Genomic DNA, 18,758 nt, shown 5'->3' on the forward strand with positions numbered 1-18,758 from the left:
AATTACACAGGTGGAAAATATAAATAATGATGTGGAAAACGAACTTTCTTGCACTTTCCTTCTAAATTTTCTCACCAAAAGGGTGAGAAAGTCACTTTCCTGAGAAAACTACTTTGCCTGCATACTTTCTCTTTCTTTCTCGGCCAAGTGAACAACGGAATTTTCTCACAGTTTCTTTTCCTTTCTTTTCCAGTTTTCCATGTCAGATTCTTTTCCTTTCTTTTCTTTTAGAAAACAAGTGAACAGAGCCTTGAATGTACTCCGAGAGGCTCTGTTCACTTGTTTTCCAAGGAAAGGAAAAGAAAATGTTTCTCGGAAATCTGACGTGGCATTAGGAAAAGAAATCCAGGGAATCTGCGTAGGAAAAGGTTTCCCTGGACTGTTCACTTGAACAGGAAAAGGTTTCCAGGGAAACTGCTTGCCCTTCTTTTTGCACTAGTTTCCCAAGGAAAATAAATCCGAGCGTTTTTGGTCGGAAATGAAATCCATAAAGAGAGGGAAATGGACTTTTCCATGTCATTTTTTGACTTATTGCAGAAATTCCACATGTGTAGTTCTATTTTCCCTGGAAAGCAAGTGAATACCAGAATTTTGTCTTGTCAAGGAAAAAAGAGGTTGTTTTCCAGGGATTTGCTTTCCAGGGAACGCAAGTGAACAGAGCCAGAAGGATTGCTCATTTGACTCCAGTCAGTCAGTCACCCAAGGACGAATCTGGCATAAGCCGTCCCCAATTTGCTCCATAAAGAATGGCTAGCAAGAATTTTGATATTTAAGCAAAATTAATACATATCTCGTGTTTCTATGATAGGGTTGGTGTTTAGCATACTTGAATGCAATATCTTTCTTTTTATTTAATAAACTGGTAGGGGTCCCTGCGAAACCCAGCTAACGCATTAAACTTGGTCCCAGTCCGGGTCCTGGTAAATAAAAAATATCTTAGGATTTCTTACCGTTTGTGAACCATTTCATCTTCTCCAACAGTCACAACGGGAGAGAAATATTCTCTCTTTAATGGGTGTTTATCCTCCCAGCGGTCATATTTTCTCTCTATAAAAGAGAGAAGACAACATTATTCCTTGTACAAAAATTACAGATTTATAGAGATTCTGCACAACAGAAACATACATAAAATTACAGTTTCCTCTCCTTGCATTTTGTTCCTTCATTCTCCGTTCTATGTCTTTGTACAGTTTCAAAGTGATTCGAAGTGGATTGGTCAGCGAGTGCATGTGGACCGGAGCCTATTTGAGTATTTGGGATGTTTTACCTTGGATTGTTGAGTCGAAGATCCCGGCTGCACTGTAGGGGCGGATAGGATTCTTAAGGAGAGTGACCATGTGGTATGATTCAGCCTTCTTCCATCATCATCAAACTGATTTTTGCAAAGGGTTTTCATCTAAACGATAAATGCAATATGTTTTTACAAGTTTCATTTCAATTATGGAATTTGCAACAGCACACAAATTTTGGGTTCGAGTTGCACATATTTGGGGTCAAGTAATCAACTTGGGTTCAACTAACCAGCTTTGGCTTCGAGTAACTAATATGGGTTTGATTCAGGGAAGAATAAATGCGGGACCTAAACAAAATGACCAATTCTAGAATGGCTTGGTTGGGCTTACTTATCGCTCCATATGTTTATCGGTGGCAGGCTTGCAGCTACTACGTATACCACTAAATGGTATAATCTCTTTGCCTCACTCCATCCTCTATAACTTCATTATCAACCAAATCTGAAGCTTCTACAGCATACTCATCAGAAGTACTTGTCAAAATGTTAACCATGCCTTGAAGAAGGCTGTATATCTCCCTCCTCTGAGGGTGATGTTTGTCTGCAACTACAAACTCATGGATGGTGCTTTCCACCTCAATCAAACTGCAACCTGGAGCTCTGCGTTGCTGCTTTATCTGTTTCCTTACCGTTGATTTATCATTCCACATGCCAGCAGCTGCATACATGTTGGAGATGGAAACAGCATCACCAACATAGTTGGGCTCTAACTCAAGCACTCTGTGTCGAACGTGTAGGCCGAGTTCAAGGTTACCGTGAAGCATACATGCTGCGAGCAAAGTGCGCCACACCAGTGCATTCGGCTGGATTGGCATCTTTCTGATGAAGTCATATGCTTCCTTGAGAAGCCCAGCTCGGCAGAATAGATCCACAATGCACCCAAAATGTGAAATCTGAGGCTTGAGACCGTAATCCTCACTCATGCTCTCCAAATGATGCAGCCCTTGTTGTAGCAAACCTGCATGGCTACAGGCCATTAAAACTCCAATGAAGGTGACTTGGTTAGGGATGACAGAACCAAAACCAGCACCATCGTCGCCGTTATTATTATTATCTTTCAATTTGGCAAAGAGTGTTAAAGCTTCTTCTGCTTGGCCATGAAGAGCATGACCCACAATCATGGATGTCCAAGTGGTTATGTCCCTTCGGCTAAACTTATCAAACAATCGCCGGGAAGTGTCAATGTCTCCGCATTTAGAATACATGTTTATGAGGGCGTTGTGGAGAGACAGATCTGTTTCAAATCCTTTTTTGCGAGAGATGTAAGCATGGATCCATTCTCCCACGTCAAGTGCCCCAAGGTGAGCACAGGCAGAGAGTGCGACCGTTATTGTGACGCGGTCGGGTTCTACATTTTCCGTCTGCATCAATCTAAAGAGGTTGAGAGCTTTGGTAGACTTTCCGTTGTCAACGTAGGCAGAAATGAGAGCAGTCCAACAGACAACACTTCTCTTTCTGTGAGAGATTCCGTTGAACACGCGGTGTGCGTCTTCTAGATCCCCCATTACAGAATACATCTTTATGAGACTTGTTTGTAGAAAGACTAGAGATTCAAAGCCGAGTCTTATCACGACGCAATGAATCTGTTTCCCTTGAGCTAGGGACGATGTTTTGGCGCAGCAGGAAAGGAGTGTGAAGCTGTCAATAGAAGAAGCACCTCTCCTCTGCAGATGTAGGAGAGGTAAGAGAATCTCCTTGTTATTGAAAATGGTGGTGTTAGGTCTTTGTCTTTTTCTTCCTCTTGATCTGATGGTATGTGAATGGAGGTGGGTTTTGCTTGGAACCACCATTGCAAGTAGTTTGCCCACGACCATGACAAGAGAAGGGACAATGGGGTTTAATCCTAGTCTTTTCATAGTCTCCACTGGTGGGAAAAAATATTGGGTCTTCAAAAATTTGAAGTCGTAGCCGTTATTATGCTTAAATAAATGCAAAGAATCTACCCACAATAGCAAACAGGCATCCAAAAGCGTCCCCTCTCCCAGAAATATTATATTTACCTTCCAGTTCCCATTCATTTATACCTCCTCCTCAGTCATAATTACTCACTCTCAGGGGCTTGGTTGCCGGAATTTTGTTGGTTCTTGGGATTTTTTGTGGAACAAAAAACTTCCGGGGAGATTGGTGGGAAAAAAAACTCCCTGGAAGTATCCCAGTAAAATAAAAATCCCATGTTTGGTTGACCGTATTGGCTTTGTTTGGTTGCTTGAACCGTTGGGAAAAAAAATGCTTCTACAAGCTTATTTTTTGTTCCTGTTTTTTTCCTTCCTGGGGTTTCGTGCGGGGTTATTTTGGTTCCTGGATTATTTTTGGCCCACCAACCAAACGTGGGTTTCCTGCGGAAATTCCACAAAAGTCCCAAGAATCAAAAAAATTCCGGCAACCAAAAAAATTCCTTGAGTTGGTCTTTTCCAAAAAAAAAGAAGAAAGATTGCCCCATCTTTTATTGCCAAAAAACCAAAGTCAAATTTCAGAATTTAGGAAGAGAAGAAAAGTTAGGCTTGGAGGAGATGGGTTTGTGAGGCAAAGTTACTTTAAAAATGCCATTATTTTCTAACAATAACTACAAAATTACCCTCCAAAGTCCACTTTATAATTTTGTGATCAGCAGGAGAAAAAAAGAATTTTGGGGTTTATAGAGGGAAAACATGTATATGAAATCAAGACCATTGATCTTGTAAAAACATCATCAGGAGGCCCACATGGTCGTGGTACTATCCTAAATGGACACCCAACAAATTTTGAAATTTGATTTGAGTCTTAACGGATTATTGGCCTCAGTTTTGGAATTTTTCCTATTGTGGAATATTTTCCCACCTTATTGGATGGGGCCCATCATTTCATACTATGTTTTCATGGTGTGTGGCCCACCATCTCCAACCAAACCCATGTATATAGTGGGGCCCACTATTTAGTTACAATTTATTAATAAAAATAAGTACATTGTACTGAGAATATATACGTGTTAAATGGAAAAATACGCGCAATTTTCTCAATACTCTTCAAACAACTTCATAAATATGTTCTAGAAGCATTCATCTCACCTAATAATTCGCAAATCCAATCTTCATAACTATAATACATCAAAACATGAAAAATCCCCGAATAAAATTGAGCAAATTTTCCGTAGGCAAAAAAATATAAATGTTTTTTAAATTGGAAGTAATTTGAATTGAAATTTGTATGAATTTAATTTTTTACTTTATAATAATATTTTGATTATTTTATAATAACTATTTTTTGCCCCCTTGGAGAAAATTCCTGGCTCCGCCCCTGCTCACTCTTATCTCTCAGTGAGGATAGCAGGTCTTTCAATTAACCAAATTTTTTGAATGATTAGTATAGCTTCAAAATACAATGCCTAGCTTGGAATTTACTAAGAAGGGTACGTTTTTCTGAACTTACAATGGATTTAAACTAACACTTTTTCTTTTTTTTTGAAAATTCTTCTTAAACTAACATTCAGAAACTAATTATTTTAGATTTAGACTCTTTGGAGATTAAATGTGAATTTGGGACTGTTTCAGCAGTTCTAATTGAGTCTTCACGGGGATGCTCAAAATGGTTCAGGGTGTAATCTTTGGGTCGTTTAGACTGCACCCTTTGTGCATTGGGGGACGCCTTGTCCCCATAGTTGTATTCCAATTATAGTTTAACTAATGAAATCGTTAAACTTAAAAAAAAAAAATTACAATCTGGGAAGAGATTGTCCCTTCAATGAAAAACTCAACTCACAACTTTGGCCAAAGAATCGGCAGTTACATTGGTCTCTCTGACCCTGCCTAAAAGTTGTGTTTGCGTTCCCTTGTTATGTTAACTAGCTCGTTAATTACGAGCCTCAGCCACTGCGGCCTATTAATCTTTTCGGCTTACCACCAAACTGCATTTTCATGGGCGCCATCAACCAGGAGCGCCCTCAAACCTTTACCTGAATTTATGATATCTGACTCGATCTCATTTTCTCTGACATTCGAGTCGATATTGAATCTGAATCATAAAATGTAGGATTCCAATTTTTCAGTGATATTTAAGTCGATTGTTGAATTTGAATCATAAATTGTAGGATCCTTTTTTTTTTTTCCAAAAAGGTAATGAAATATATTGCATAAAATCAGAGCCATCCCCAAAAAACAACAATGACCATGCATAAGGCCCGAAAAGCTAAAAACAAAAAACACATGATGAATGCCCCTAAGAATTGGCATGATCAACAATAAGGATAGTCCCGGTCCACGCCCTCCTTAGCCAACTCATCAGCCATGCGGTTCGCAGATAGCCGCATGTGAGTAAGTGAAAAGTGAATGATAGCAATCAGATCCCAAATCTGATCAATCTTATATGATATACGCCACGGTCCACATTTCTTGTTCCGCCCATGCAATTGTATTTGCAGAATCTCCTTAGTGGACCGAGATTGTGTAAGTGCATACCATTTCAAGGCGACTAGGAGGACAGAAACCTCTGCCTCATTCGCATCGCATACACCTGCCGGGCTGGACATAATGATGGACCCATTATGATCCCGAATAACCCCACCTACACCGGCCATACCAGGACTTCCGCGAGAGCTCCCGTAAAAGTTGAGTTTGAACCATCCCTCAGGAGGTGGGGTCCACTTTGGTAAAAGTTTGCTGTGATATTTCTTCTCAGAGGCAACCTTGAAGCAGTTACGCAGGATTTCCCCAACAGAATAAGGGTTGCCGCCCTTAGCATGAGCCCATTTAATAATAGACAGTTTAGTGTCAAGAGTAATGTATGGTTGACCCCTCTCCTTACCACAAAATATCCGGTTATTGTGTTCATTCCATATGTGCCACACAACTGCATATGGAATCGATGTCAACATGGATTCCCCGTGGCATCCTAAATTAAATTGTATGATTCTAGCAACATGTAATTATACACTTGGCGTGATTCTAGATTGTCTGAGTCTTTATAACACATGTGAGTTGATTGGAGGTCTCCATACTCCCGGTAGCCGGTAGCTAACACACGATATGTAACCGCATTGGGCTCGATACCCATTTTCACCATGTCAGCTTGCAGCATCATAGCATTGAACATGTGCCCCCGTTTGCATTGCCCCATCATAAGAATAGTGTAAGTAAGAACATCAGGAACCAGACCCAAATCTCTCATATCCCCAAAAAACTTGCTGGCTTTCAGAATACGCCCATCTCTGCACAGACCTTGAATTAGAGCAGTAAACGTAATGCAGTTTGGAGAACACAGGCCTTTTTCAGTTGAAGTATCAGCCACGCATTCTTTTGTATTCCCACTTGCATAGAAATCAACCCCTGTTTTCTCTAAGAAAAATTTGACTGCAGCACCACTTCTCCCATCCTTGCACAATCCATCTATTAGGCAATTGAGGGTGAAAACATTCAACTTAAGACCAATCTCTTCCATTTCCTTCAGAAGACGAAATGCCTCTTTAAGGTTTCCATCTTTGGAATGCCCATCAATCAAAGCTGTATAAGCAACAACATCAGGCTTGAGAACTTTAACTATCATTTCTGAATATAATCCCATGGCAAATTCCATCTTCCCCTCCTTGCAATATCCATCTATCAATGAAGAAAAGGTGATGACATTGGGCTCTATTCCCCTTTCCATCATCAGAGAACAGACTTTCAAAGCTTCCTCTATATTTTTGTGTTTACAGTACCCATCAATCAGAGTATTGTATGTGACCAAATTGGCAAGAATTCCCTCTCGCTCCATTTTGTGGAATAAATCAGCTCCATCTACAACTCTACCCACACCGCAGAGACCCTTTATCAGAATGCTATATGTAAAAACATCAGGTGAGATATCCGCCTTGTTCATCTCCGAATAGAGACTAAGAGCCTCCGGCAAATTACCTGCCTTACATTGACCATCAATCAAACAGTTAAAAATAAACACATTCGGAACAACACCATGCTTGACCATCATATTGAGAAAAAGATCTTTGGCGGCTCCCAAATCACCTTCCTTACAAAGACCATTGATCAATGAACTAAATGTAACAACATTTGGCTGCAAACCATTTCCAAGCATCTCTCTATAAAACACAAACGCTTGGCGCACATCCGCCATTTTACAGTAACCGTCCATCATCACATTGTAAGTGTAGAGATTGGGAGTCACCTCCAATTGCTGCATCTTGTTGAACATGTCAACAGCTTCCAAATTCATATCTTGGTTCCAAAAACCATAGAGAAGAGTGGTATATGTCACGACTGTCGGATTGATTCCCTTATCGGTCATCTCGTTGGTGAATGCAAGAGCTTTCTGTATGTCCCCTTGGTGGCAACAAACATTGATCAGAACATTATAAGTGACAACATTGGGGGCAAGCCCGCGAAAGAGCATACCATGGTACAGTTTCCATACGTAATCGAATGAACCCATTTTAAGGAATCCATTCAGGAGTGCATTGCAAGCTTGAACAGCGGGCAAAGACGTTATCTTATAAAACACCCAGGAGGCTTCGTCGAAGAGACCCATTTGGGAAAAGGTGATGATTAGAACATCAAACACGGCAGGAGTGAATTTGGAGCTTTGTAAACGATTAAGGAGATTGAAAACGGAGGAAGCGAGGTGATGAGGGTCACTTTTAGTTTGAAGAGTTTGGATGAGTTCTTTCATCAAACAGTTGGCATTGGTGTAACATCTGGCCCTGGTTAAGACATGGATGATGGCTGAATAGAGTTGGGTATGTTTAGTCATGTCTAAATTTTTGAAAGATCGTATGAACAACTTAAATGCCTGAGAAGCATCTGGGAAATTGAGTATAGACGTTATGAGATGTGCATCAATATGAGATGATGATGATGGTGGTGGTGGTGATGATGTGTGGTTTGTTCTTGAGATATCGTTGATGGTGATGGGTTTGAGGACTCTTTTAGTCCATGCAAGCGTATTCTTTGGCACCAAGAATTTCAACATTGCCTAAGAAGGGGCTCTTATTCATCTAACATCTCTCGTCCCTCACTCCCTCTTTTGTATTTTACAGAGTATGTAAAAGTTAATGGGAGATGATTTTTTCGCTCCCCCTTTAGGATAATACACCCCACTGTTAACGGGATTTGGCATAAAAAAGGTTAAAGTCTGCCCACAATTCAGGTTGAAAGGGGGTGTATTATCCTACAGGGGATGTGGGTGCGAATTAACCATAGCATGTATTTTGAACAGTACTAATATTTACGTATCTATCTTTTGATCAATATTGTGCTCTCTCATATCTTATATCACTAGTTTTTTTTTTTTTTTTTTTTTTTTTTTTGTATTAAGTATTAGAAATAAAAGTACAAATTATCGGCACTAGGAGGTGTTTGGTTGGAATTGCCAATTGTCATTCCATCCAACATTTGTTCTAAGAAGAATTTTGTTAGTCTCTTTTTTCTGTAGAATAGCAGCCTCATTCCACTTCAGTATAGAATGGCACCCATTTTTGGTGGTTCTTTAGTAGTGAAGTGAGAAGCAGGACGTGGTGGTCTGTCCAGTCATACTAAAGGTAGATAGAGTACCCATTTCAAAATAACCCTTTTTGGAAAATCCTCCAACGAGTGGTCGCACACTCAGTGCTCGAAGAAATGCCCCAAAGAGATTTCTTTCGCTTGTTCTGACTTAGAAAACTAGTAAGACTACTACTTAGTCGTAACAACAGTGGACAGTTGCATAGAGGTTCAGAAGCTTCTGATATCAGCATTGAAGGATTGAAGTGGGCTTGGTCTTTTCCCAAGGCGGGCTCATACAGAGTAGAGAAGCAGAGACGAGATATCGATGCAAAAACCTCCAACATCAACATGCCTCATCACGACCCTTGTTTCTCTCTCTCAGAGCTGCACCACCATGCGACAACTGAAGTGCATCCATGCTCAACTACTCAGGAACATTACCAACCAACACAATCTCATCCTGGCAAAGATGTTGAGGTTCGCAGCCGTCTCGCCCGCGGGTGATTTGCGCTATGCCCACGTCCTATTCTCTCAAATGCACAAACCAAACACCTTCTTCTACAACACCATCATCCGAGGCTTTGCCAACACCCAACATCCTTCCTATTCCATTTCCTTGTTCAAACAAATGAGACACAATTCCGTCCCACCCGATGAATTCACCTTTACCTTTGCCCTTAAGGCGCTATCCCGGATGATAACTCCATCTAGTAAAAATTTGTCATCGTCATCAGAGATGCACGCACAAGTCTTGAAATTTGGCTTCTCTTCACATCTCTTCGTGCAGAATGCATTGATCCATTTCTATGCTACCAATGGAATTCCATCCTCAGCCCATCGGGTTTTTGATGAGATGATCACCCCAGATGTCGTGTCATGGTCAGGCTTGGTCGTAGCACATGTAAAGACACGTGAATTGGACGATGCAAGGCACATCTTTGAGGGGATGCCGGAGAAGGATGTGGTCTCTTGGACTGCAATGATTTCAGGTTACGCCCAGGCAGGGCGCTCAAAAGAAGCACTAGAATTGTTTCATGAGATGCGGAGGATAAGTGGGGTGAGACCGGACGAGGTTACAATGGTGGGTGTCATCTCGGCCTGCACAAGGTTAGGAGACTTGGAGGCAGGGTCGAGCGTGCACCGTTACATTGATGAGAATGGCTTCTCGTGGATGGTTTCTCTTGGCAATGCATTGATAGACATGTATTCCAAGTGCGGGTGCATGGAGATGGCATGGCAGGTGTTTGAGAGGATGGAGAGGAAGAGCTTAATCTCTTGGAATTCAATGATTTCGGCCTGTGCCATGCATGGGATGGCAGAAGAAGCTGTTGGGCTGTTTGAGAATATGAGGGAGAGGCCAGACAGTGTGACATTTCTAGCAGTATTGAGTGCTTGCGTGCACAAGGGGGGATGGGTCGACCAAGGGCGTAGATTGTTCGAGAGAATGCAGAGGGAATATAAAATAAAGCCCGGAATTGAGCATTACGGGTGCATGGTGGACATGCTGGGGAGAGCAGGACTATTGGAGGAGGCATACAGACTGATCATGGACATGCCAATACCCAGCAATGATGTTGTTTGGGGAGCATTGCTTGGTGCCTGTAGGATTTATGGCGATGTCAGAATGGGGGAACGGATTGTGAAGAAGCTGCTGGAACTGAAACCTGATGAAGGAGGTTACTATGTCCTACTCTGCAATATCTATGCAGCCGCTGGTCGAAGAGTAGATGCGATTGAGACGAGGCAAACCATGAAAGACAGAGGAGCAAACAAGACTCCCGGCTACAGTTGGGTGGGGGGAGCCTAATACATTAATTCTGCATTTCGTTTTTGGTCTTTTTCTTGCTATGACCAAAAACATCCAACTTAAAATCCATGGATGATATTCTGCTCAGTTACTAGAAAACGTAGCAAGAAATGGGAGTGAAGAGAAAACAAAGAAAGGGTCAATACACATCACAACTAGGTAGAAGGAAGTGCCGGTGCAGGGATGGCCAAGTAGAGAATTATCCATCTGAAATCCATGGCTTGGAAGGAAACACCTTAGATGCTTAACAAACATGCCATGATGGTCCACCAGATCAGTGTTAATCATATTAGGATTCAAACCCAAAGGCATGCAGTGATATAAAGTGACTATCGAGCACTCCTATGGGCTACTTCCAAAGTGGTGGGACCTTGGACTAGAGGATATTATCACAGAAATCCGAAATCTAGTGGCGTCGGCACAATCAGCATACGGGGATGCGGATAAGCTATTGAAAGGAGGTGCAAGCAGGGAAGGAATGACAACCGTCTCAGGTGACGCTTTATCCTTCGAGTAAGGGCCCCTGTTAAGGATTTTCTTGGCATGTAAGAAGGGCAACACTTATCTAATGCTTGGGTGATCAGATGTAGGGTAGTGGCTCGCTGTTTCAGTGCATTCATTTCTGCAAGGATTGCAGTTTTTGAGCCCCATTGATGTAGTTCTGTAGTTTTGTAGGGTGAGATTCTCTTGTAAATTATGGGACATCGTGTCACCATCTTTGTATTTGGGTTCTTTTCATCAATAAAAGTTTTAGGTCTTCAAAAAAAATAAAATCAAGTGACTGTCTTATGGCTTCAGAGCTCAACAGTTAATGTGGCAATAAAACTTGCTTACATATTCAACTACCTTGGGCGAGAAATTTAAGCAGTTGAATCATGAATAAGCTTGTTTCAAAGCATATGTTCTCTCTGCTGTAGAGTTGCAAATCCATGAAAAAAAGTGACCCAGATTCATTCACAGCTGCTAATAAATGCCTTGTCCCCAGAAGAATTTCCTCCTCCATAAGCTCATATCATTCAGCATCTGCCACGTTGATGAGATGGGATTTCTCCATCTTCACAGTGAAAAAACTGGCTATTGCTTTGGGATTGATTATAATTCAGGTGCGAGGATGCTAATCCGGATTGTGAAGAACCTTGGCATTTGTTCTGGCTGCCAAGGCTTTCAACAGGGAAATCTTCATCAAAATCAGCATCAGGGATCAGATTTGTTTTCACCATTTCAGAGGAACATTTTCCTGTAAGGATTATTAGTAAAGAGTAAACATAGCTACCTCTCCAATTCATGAATGTTTAGGCCCACTCTTTTTTGGGCTCTCTCTCAAGCATCTAAACGTTCCAAATTTCAGCATCCCCTGCTTTCAATTCCAAGAGTCTACAAACGGAAAGAAAAGAAAGTTTCCCATGTATATAATATGAGAAATTATATAGTGCAATCCAAACCATGCAAGAGTTTTTTCACACATTTAAGTAAAACAAGTCACTGGAAATGCAAACCAAAATATGTCTTAAACACAGAAATAACCATTAAGGAACACTTGTCCCCCTTTATTTAATCTAGTCTAGTTCTAAGGGGACATCATGCCACACCCAACTTCACATTCATTCATCATCAGAATACTTGCGATGGTGGCGGTGCTTCTGATGGCGTTGCTGCTTCTTTTCCTCATCATCATCACCATCATTTCCCTGCCAATACATTTAAATATAAAAGAATCAAGCAAGGCAACAAAATTCTGTTTACATCCCGTTCTTTCTATGTAAAATAGGCGTAAAACAAAATTTGCACCCATTTTTCCACTAAAAAATGGGTGTAATTTTGCTTTACTTTGAAAGAAGCAGAGCCAATCTCATTCTTACGTCTAAGTTATATGAATATATAACTAATTGAATTTGGCATTCATTGTTCATATGAAAAAAGTGATATTCTATTTTTTTTATACTATCATCAATGCAATCTTGACCGAAGGTTTAAAATTTGGAAACTCAATTTGGGCTAAAAATGTTGATTACAACCTTTTGGGCAAGACTACAAGATTTTATTGCCTGAAAAAACATAAAGATAAAAAACACACTACAAGCGGGGTAGAGATTGCCCCTTAAGAAGCAATGCCCACAACTCACTCACATTGGCTAAAAAATCTGCTAATTCATTACGTTGATTGCTATTTGCAACTTAAACCGGGCGAAGTATACCATCAAGCTTCCCGACTTTCATCAAGATAGACATGTCAACTTAGGCGAGTTTTTCAAGTACAAAGAAGAGCTTTTACACTTGAAACCAAACATAAAGACAATTAAGGATCAGCGCAAGATTGAGAGATAAAGAAGATTTTTTGTTTTCTGAATGGTAGAGATAAAGAAGAAATTTTTAAACAGAAAAAAATAAAATAAAGTAAAGACAGCCAAGGAAGCATTACAAGAAGCCTACAATGAAGAGGCACAAAACTTCCATTATATAATGATTCCCAACGCACTCCTTAAAGTGTTCTTTATTTTTTTATTTATCTTTATTTTTATTTTTTGAAACAGTACATAAAATTCTATTAAAGAGAAAAGAAGTAGAAATTGTGTGAGTGTGTGTATTTAAACAGTGGGTAAGATTTTATTGCTGATTTCAGCAGAATAATAGATATCAATTGTAATCACAACAGAGATAACAAAGAAGAAACATGAAAAAAAAAAGAGCCTCACAAGAGCCTACAATGAAGAGTAAAACTACGAAATCAAGAGGCATTAAACTCCCAATATATAATGATACCCTACCGACCCCTTAATGAGTTCACTTTTCTTTGAAACTTATCAGAAACTTTCTAGTCGAATTGGAAGCTCGCTTCCCCAGAAACTCGCTTCGGAAGCTAAGTTTTTTTTGCTTCCCAAATTTAAGGGAAGCATGCTTCCCAAACTCTTCCTGCGCATTTACTCTTAATTAATAGTACGAGCCCTATTTAGGAGACTTTCTTCTTAAAAGAATATCTTCTTAAAAATAAAAGAGTGCATTTAAAACTTGAAAACTCATCTAAACTTCCAAATGAAAACTATATGGATATTTTTCAAAAAACTGAAAATTAAATGTACATGAAACATGTGAAATTGTAAATTCCTAAAACTTTTAATTCGAATAAGTTGCAAATTTTATTCTTTTATTATTTTAATCCTTACCTATATTGATTGTTCTTCTCTAACCTACTATAATCTCACACATTTTCTCTTTACTTTCTTAGAGCTTTTCGCTTCTCGCATTTTCCCTTTTCTAAACCCCATGCTTCCTGCTTTCGTTTCTCGCTTCCCACTCTGGCAACTATTGCTAGAGTGAGTGAGTGAGTGTGTGTGCATGCACGTGCTCTCTAAGATTTTATTGTTGATTTCAGCAGAATTACAAATATCAATCGTAATCACAGCAGAGATAACGAGCAGGAAACAGGGGGGAAAGAAGCAAAAACAGAGGGGGACTGGGTGTCTAAAAAAGAGATTGTACATCTGAAATTCCCTTATGAAGCCGGGAACCATCCAGCACATCAGCAGTTCGGCACAACCCACCTCAAACTGAGATGGAGACGATTCTATGAACTAAATGAATGGCCAATTATCAACTCTTCCCTGTCTACATCAGGGTTGGGGGGAGCTAGGCATTAGAAATCTCAAGGCCATGAACAGATAATAGCTGGGAAAGTGGTTGGGGAGATTCTGGGAGGAAAGATCTCATCTCTGGACAAAGGAGATTGGGGAGAAGCACGAGGCAAGCTTTGTTTGCTGGAATTCGTCATACAGTTATAGGATCATGGGAGTCACAGTATGGAGAGACATGCAAAGGAGATCCCAGTCAAAGAATCTTTTAACCAAGTAAACGACAAGCCAGATTGGAAGGTAAAATGTCGTAGGAAATGTTTTGATAAGAAGATTGACGTTGGATTCAATTATGGAAACCTTGCACTAGACTTTAATATGACGAGAGGGCAAGAATAAGAGAAGCTAGATTTGGGCTCGAGATGAGGTCTTCTCAGCTATTCTTTCGACCAACTTCTTGCATCAGTACTACCTTCCTCGCCAACAAACAGGATATATGGGACTCCTATTTCACCTAGGGTGCGTTTGGCTTGTAGGAATCAAGAATTGGTATTGGTATCAAATTCCTTTCCAATACCAATTCCTTTGTGAAAGGGAATGACAATTCCAAATATCCAGTTTGGTAAGCACCGGAATTCACCCTGGAATTTAGAAAGAGATTTCATCTTCTCCATTTTTCAAATCTCTAGGGTTTCCATGGTGTCTAAACGGCCCCTTCTTTTGATTTCTCTGGAGTGTTTCGCATGGGAAGATCTCAATCTAGTTTTTCCCCGCCATTGTTTCGCATTATCTGAGGATTTTTGCTACCAAGCGAGGGTTTTTGCGGTGGAAACAACGTTTATTTAATCTATGAGCTCCTTCGATTCTATTTCAGCATTTTCCTGTCGATTGCAATGGTGTTGAGATCTATAAATATTTTTGCGATTTTACAAGCAATGCCGGGCTATGATAGCTCTAATTTCCATCAGAGGGATATTGATCAGGAAAAGTGTGAAGAGAATAAAAAGCCCTTTTCTGTACTAAGAGGGAGCCCTAGTTTTCTCTGTATTTTTCCCACTACCTGGAGAGAGAACGAAAATCCTTTGCTGATGTTGAACGGAAATCGTTTGCTGTGATAGAGAGTCCTAGTTTTTCTCTCTGTACTAAAACAGCACTTGGCCCTCAAATCAGGCAGAGAACTTTTCCACACAATTTCCAAATTGAGTTTTTTTTTTTTGTTGTGGAATCAGAATACCACCTATCTTGGGCGGTAACATAATCCGCCCAAGATTCCACCCGGCATTCCGCTTGGTCATTCCCTTTACACCGAGTAATACACTAATACCAACCAAACGCCGGATTTGTGGAGATAGAGTCAAATGCTGATTCTTGATTTCTGATTTCGGCAATCCAAACGCACACCTAGTGTCTGCATTTTGCTTAGATTACGTTTCTTAACTAGATCACTTGCATTGTCGCAATGCTATTATTGTTGATCATTGCACTTTATGCCTCGTGGCGGGAAAACCATAGACCATATCTTTATTCATTGCATGGTGGCATTAGATATCTGTACGACTGTACCTATATTCTAAATCTACTTGGTATTGCCTGTGTGTTCCTAAATCATATTGTTTATCATTTTGGGGTGTGGAACTTTGCACCTTGGCCAACGAGGGACTGGATATTATGGAGTCTCATCCTTTTTTATGTGACTTGGACGATTTGGAAAGAAATGAATAGGCGCATCTTCAAAGGTTCGGCAAGAAACATCTATTCTATTAACCAGTAAGTTTTATCGTTGATTGCTCATTGGGTGGAAATTCTTCTAGGTCAAGAGGCTTGATGAAGTCATCACTTGGTCAAACCCTCTTTGACCAGATTACCCGGCAAGTGACTAATCTTGTGACTCAAGCGTCAAGAATTCTTCAATTCAAGACCATCATAAAGCTTGACAACACCACTTTGGCATACAATGTCAAGGCAATGGATGATCAACTGGGTCACATGCATTGACAGAAAAGTGGATAGAATGATGGCAAATAATGTTTGCATGCAAAATGCCATATAAGCGATGAGGTATGAGAAAAAATAGCACCCTTTTCAAAACAAGCCATTCAAGAAATAACCTTATAAGGTAAGATTTTTAGTTGACCTTGTTATAACATAAACATAAAAGAGAAGCAATGGGTACGCATCAATTTAATGGGAGTGTCAGTCATGTAGACCAAGCGGAAATTAGACTAATACAAATCCTGATCAAAGTTTTCCACAGATCAAGAATGGATATGTAACCAAAATTGATTCCATTGTGTACAGGCAAGATTTTTCAAATCAAATGCACGAATTCTCAAATGATTACCACCAGTCTGATTTCACATAACCTTCACATCAATCATCCAACAATACATTCTAAATAAGCAACAAAAATGAGGAAACTATCATTGATGGCAAAAGAACAACAAGTACAAAAGCTTGGTCATGTAGATGACAAAATTAAGGGTTTCATTAAATCTTAGATTACCATTACAATGAGTCTAATGAGTTTTTATGCACAACATTCCGAAGATAAACATAACAACAAGTCTTTTTTTTTTTTTTTTTTGATCGGTAAACAACAAGTCTTTATATAGAACACTAAAGGATAAAAATAGAAAGACAGCACAATTCCCTAATCTATCACACACACAATCCAGTGGTCATATCTAAATCTAACATATTCTAACAGTAGAAAGGAACCAAAAAATTCATACATACAATTAAAACGCAAACTGATATATACTATCAGCTCGAGAAAATAGAGAGGGAGAAAGAGATGCTCACGTATTTAGGGCGAGTATATCCTTCATGACCACTGGGCTCCTCATACCCTGGCATTCCATACGTGGGCTTGGGCTGCTCATAACTGGGCCTCTCATATTGGGGCTGCTCATAACTGGGCCTCTCATATTGGGGCTGCTCATAAGTGGGCCTCTCGTATTCGGGCTGCTCATAAGTGGGCCTCGCGTACTCAGGCTGCTCATAAGCGGGCTTCTCGTACTCGGGCTGTTCATAAGTGGGCCTCTCGTAACTGGGCCTCCCGTACTGGGGCTTGGGCTTCTCGTACTCGGGCTCTTCATAACTGGGCTTCTCGTAAGTGGGCCTCCCGTACTGCGGCTTGGGCCTCTCATACTCGGGCTGCTCATAAGTGGGCCTCTCGTACTCGGGCTGTTCATAAGTGGGCCTCTCGTACTCGGGCTGTTCATAAGTGGGCTTCTCGTAACTGGGCCTCTCATAATCAGGTCTCTCAGTCCTCCTCCCACCATACCCATGAGAAGAAGAATCCTCATCCCGTTTAGGCCTTGACCCATAACCCGAACCAGGTTCATTCTCCTCCGTATTCATACCCGGCTTGAATCCATAATTGGGCTTAGGGCGCGCATAGACCTCCTCCTCCTCGTGCTGGGGCTGATTAGGGTTTGGACGAGAATAGCCATAATTCTCAGTGGATTCTCCGATCCGTCCGTAAGGAGAAGAGGACTGAGAGTTAGAAGATGAGTATTGAGGCCTTTCGTAGTTGGTGGCCGAGGAAGAGGAGGAAGTTGAGGAAGATTGATAGCAGATCTCGTCGGATGGGGCGAGAGGACGACCGAAAGTGAGGGCGATATCGTATCCGCCTCCATAAGGGGTGGGATCGTACTCGTCGAATTCGTCTCCATCGCCTTCAGATCTCTGACTCCCCTTCGCGTAGTAAGACATTTTGATGCTGCTGAGAACAGATGCCTCTTTTTTTTTCTCTCTTTCTTGTTCTTGTGTTGTGTGAGGATGTAGGAGGAGATCTGATGCCTTCTTTATAGGATATGAGTTTCCAAAGAGGGCCCAGATCTCATTCTGTTTTAGAAAACTAACGCTTAGAGAGAGGGGTTGCGTGGCTTCCTTCTCGACCATTAACATTCTAGGGGGCTGGCCCAGGGAAGAAAAGGGGGTGGATTTATTATTTCAGGCTAATAATAATGGATTATAAGTTTCATGTATCTAAACGGCCCCTAGAATCCGGGTTTTAGCTTCTGAAACAATCCTGGATTATAAATTCCATGCATCCACATGGCTCCCCTAAGCTATTTGGGATGATATAATTTAAGTCTATCGAGGGTGTAATGTATCTAGAGGATCATATTTGTGATGATATAATTTAATTTTCCGGTTTTTAGCCCTAACTCATTGGATTTGGTTTCCTGATTTGTACGGATTTCAGCCACTTCTACACTTGGGAGACGCTGATTCATCATGAAAACTAATTCCCGGCAACCAAACATGCCTGAGTCTTTCCGTCAGATTAAACTGAGGGACCCGTCAACGGAGGGGGTCTACCTTATCTACGTTATTCACATTAAAACTAGTCGATGACTTTGAAACTATAGCGTTGTCGTTGAATGTGTGAGGGGTAATTGTATTTTTCCTAAGGGTGCAAATCGGGTCGGGTTGGGTCGAGAGTTGAGGCCGACCTAATCTAATCCGACCCGAGGAACCCTTTTTTCTGACCCGAGTTCCAACCCAACCTTATGAACTCTTTTTCAAACCTAAACTCGACCCGACCCAAACCGAATTTTTAAGCTTAGAAAAAAGTAATTTCATAAAAAATGTCGGGTTGATCTCAGGTAGGGTTACCCAAACCATCAACCCGAACCCAA

General features: G+C 40.7%; 4 protein-coding genes and 1 pseudogene across 5 annotated transcripts; 1 reads left to right on the top strand and 4 right to left on the bottom strand.

Moving 5' to 3' along the window:
- Positions 1–740: 740 nt before the first annotated feature.
- Positions 741–3,377, bottom strand: LOC143848554 (Tetratricopeptide repeat (TPR)-like superfamily protein). Its single transcript, XM_077357511.1, has one exon. The coding sequence runs from the start codon at positions 3,307–3,309 to the stop codon at positions 1,675–1,677; it is 1,635 nt and encodes a 544-aa protein (XP_077213626.1). The 5' UTR covers positions 3,310–3,377; the 3' UTR covers positions 741–1,674.
- A 1,991-nt stretch (positions 3,378–5,368) lies between these two features.
- LOC143847800 (Pentatricopeptide repeat (PPR) superfamily protein) lies at positions 5,369–11,946 on the bottom strand. The gene is made up of 2 exons (XM_077356573.1): positions 11,817–11,946; positions 5,369–11,720 (listed from the first exon to the last, which is right to left on the bottom strand). Exon 2 carries the CDS (start codon positions 8,222–8,224, stop codon positions 6,155–6,157), a length of 2,070 nt encoding a protein of 689 aa, XP_077212688.1. The 5' UTR covers positions 8,225–11,720; positions 11,817–11,946; the 3' UTR covers positions 5,369–6,154.
- LOC143847908 (uncharacterized) lies at positions 5,499–6,137 on the bottom strand. Its single transcript, XM_077356694.1, has one exon. The coding sequence runs from the start codon at positions 6,135–6,137 to the stop codon at positions 5,499–5,501; it is 639 nt and encodes a 212-aa protein (XP_077212809.1).
- LOC143847801 (pentatricopeptide repeat-containing protein At5g66520 pseudogene) lies at positions 8,025–11,331 on the top strand (annotated as a pseudogene).
- On the bottom strand, positions 11,931–18,030 carry LOC143847802 (uncharacterized). Of its 2 annotated transcripts, XM_077356576.1 has the most exons (3): positions 17,030–18,030; positions 16,912–16,999; positions 11,931–12,231 (listed from the first exon to the last, which is right to left on the bottom strand). In XM_077356576.1, exons 1-3 carry the CDS (start codon positions 18,019–18,021, stop codon positions 12,145–12,147), a joined length of 1,167 nt encoding a protein of 388 aa, XP_077212691.1. In that variant the 5' UTR covers positions 18,022–18,030; the 3' UTR covers positions 11,931–12,144. The 2 variants fall into 2 exon arrangements, with proteins under 2 accessions (XP_077212691.1, XP_077212689.1); XM_077356574.1 differs by having other exon boundaries at positions 16,912–18,030.
- Positions 18,031–18,758: the final 728 nt, after the last annotated feature.

Source organism: Tasmannia lanceolata, unplaced genomic scaffold, assembly GCF_043159265.1.
Source record: "Tasmannia lanceolata isolate RefF3 unplaced genomic scaffold, GAP_Taslan_0.1 ptg000016l, whole genome shotgun sequence".
Lineage (NCBI taxonomy): Eukaryota > Viridiplantae > Streptophyta > Magnoliopsida > Canellales > Winteraceae > Tasmannia > Tasmannia lanceolata.

What these genes read in the sequence shown, in the direction of transcription:
- LOC143847802 (XM_077356574.1), bottom strand. Translation starts at nt 18,021, where the DNA reads ATGTTAATGGTCGAGAAGGAAGCCACGCAACCCCTCTCTCTAAGCGTT. An exon ending in GATATACTCGCCCTAAATAC is followed by an intron (nt 12,232 to 16,911) that starts GTGAGCATCTCT and finishes ATGTATTGGCAG; the next exon opens with GGAAATGATGGTGATGATGA.
- LOC143848554 (XM_077357511.1), bottom strand. Translation starts at nt 3,309, where the DNA reads ATGAATGGGAACTGGAAGGTAAATATAATATTTCTGGGAGAGGGGACG.
- LOC143847908 (XM_077356694.1), bottom strand. Translation starts at nt 6,137, where the DNA reads ATGTTGACATCGATTCCATATGCAGTTGTGTGGCACATATGGAATGAA.
- LOC143847800 (XM_077356573.1), bottom strand. Translation starts at nt 8,224, where the DNA reads ATGTTGAAATTCTTGGTGCCAAAGAATACGCTTGCATGGACTAAAAGA.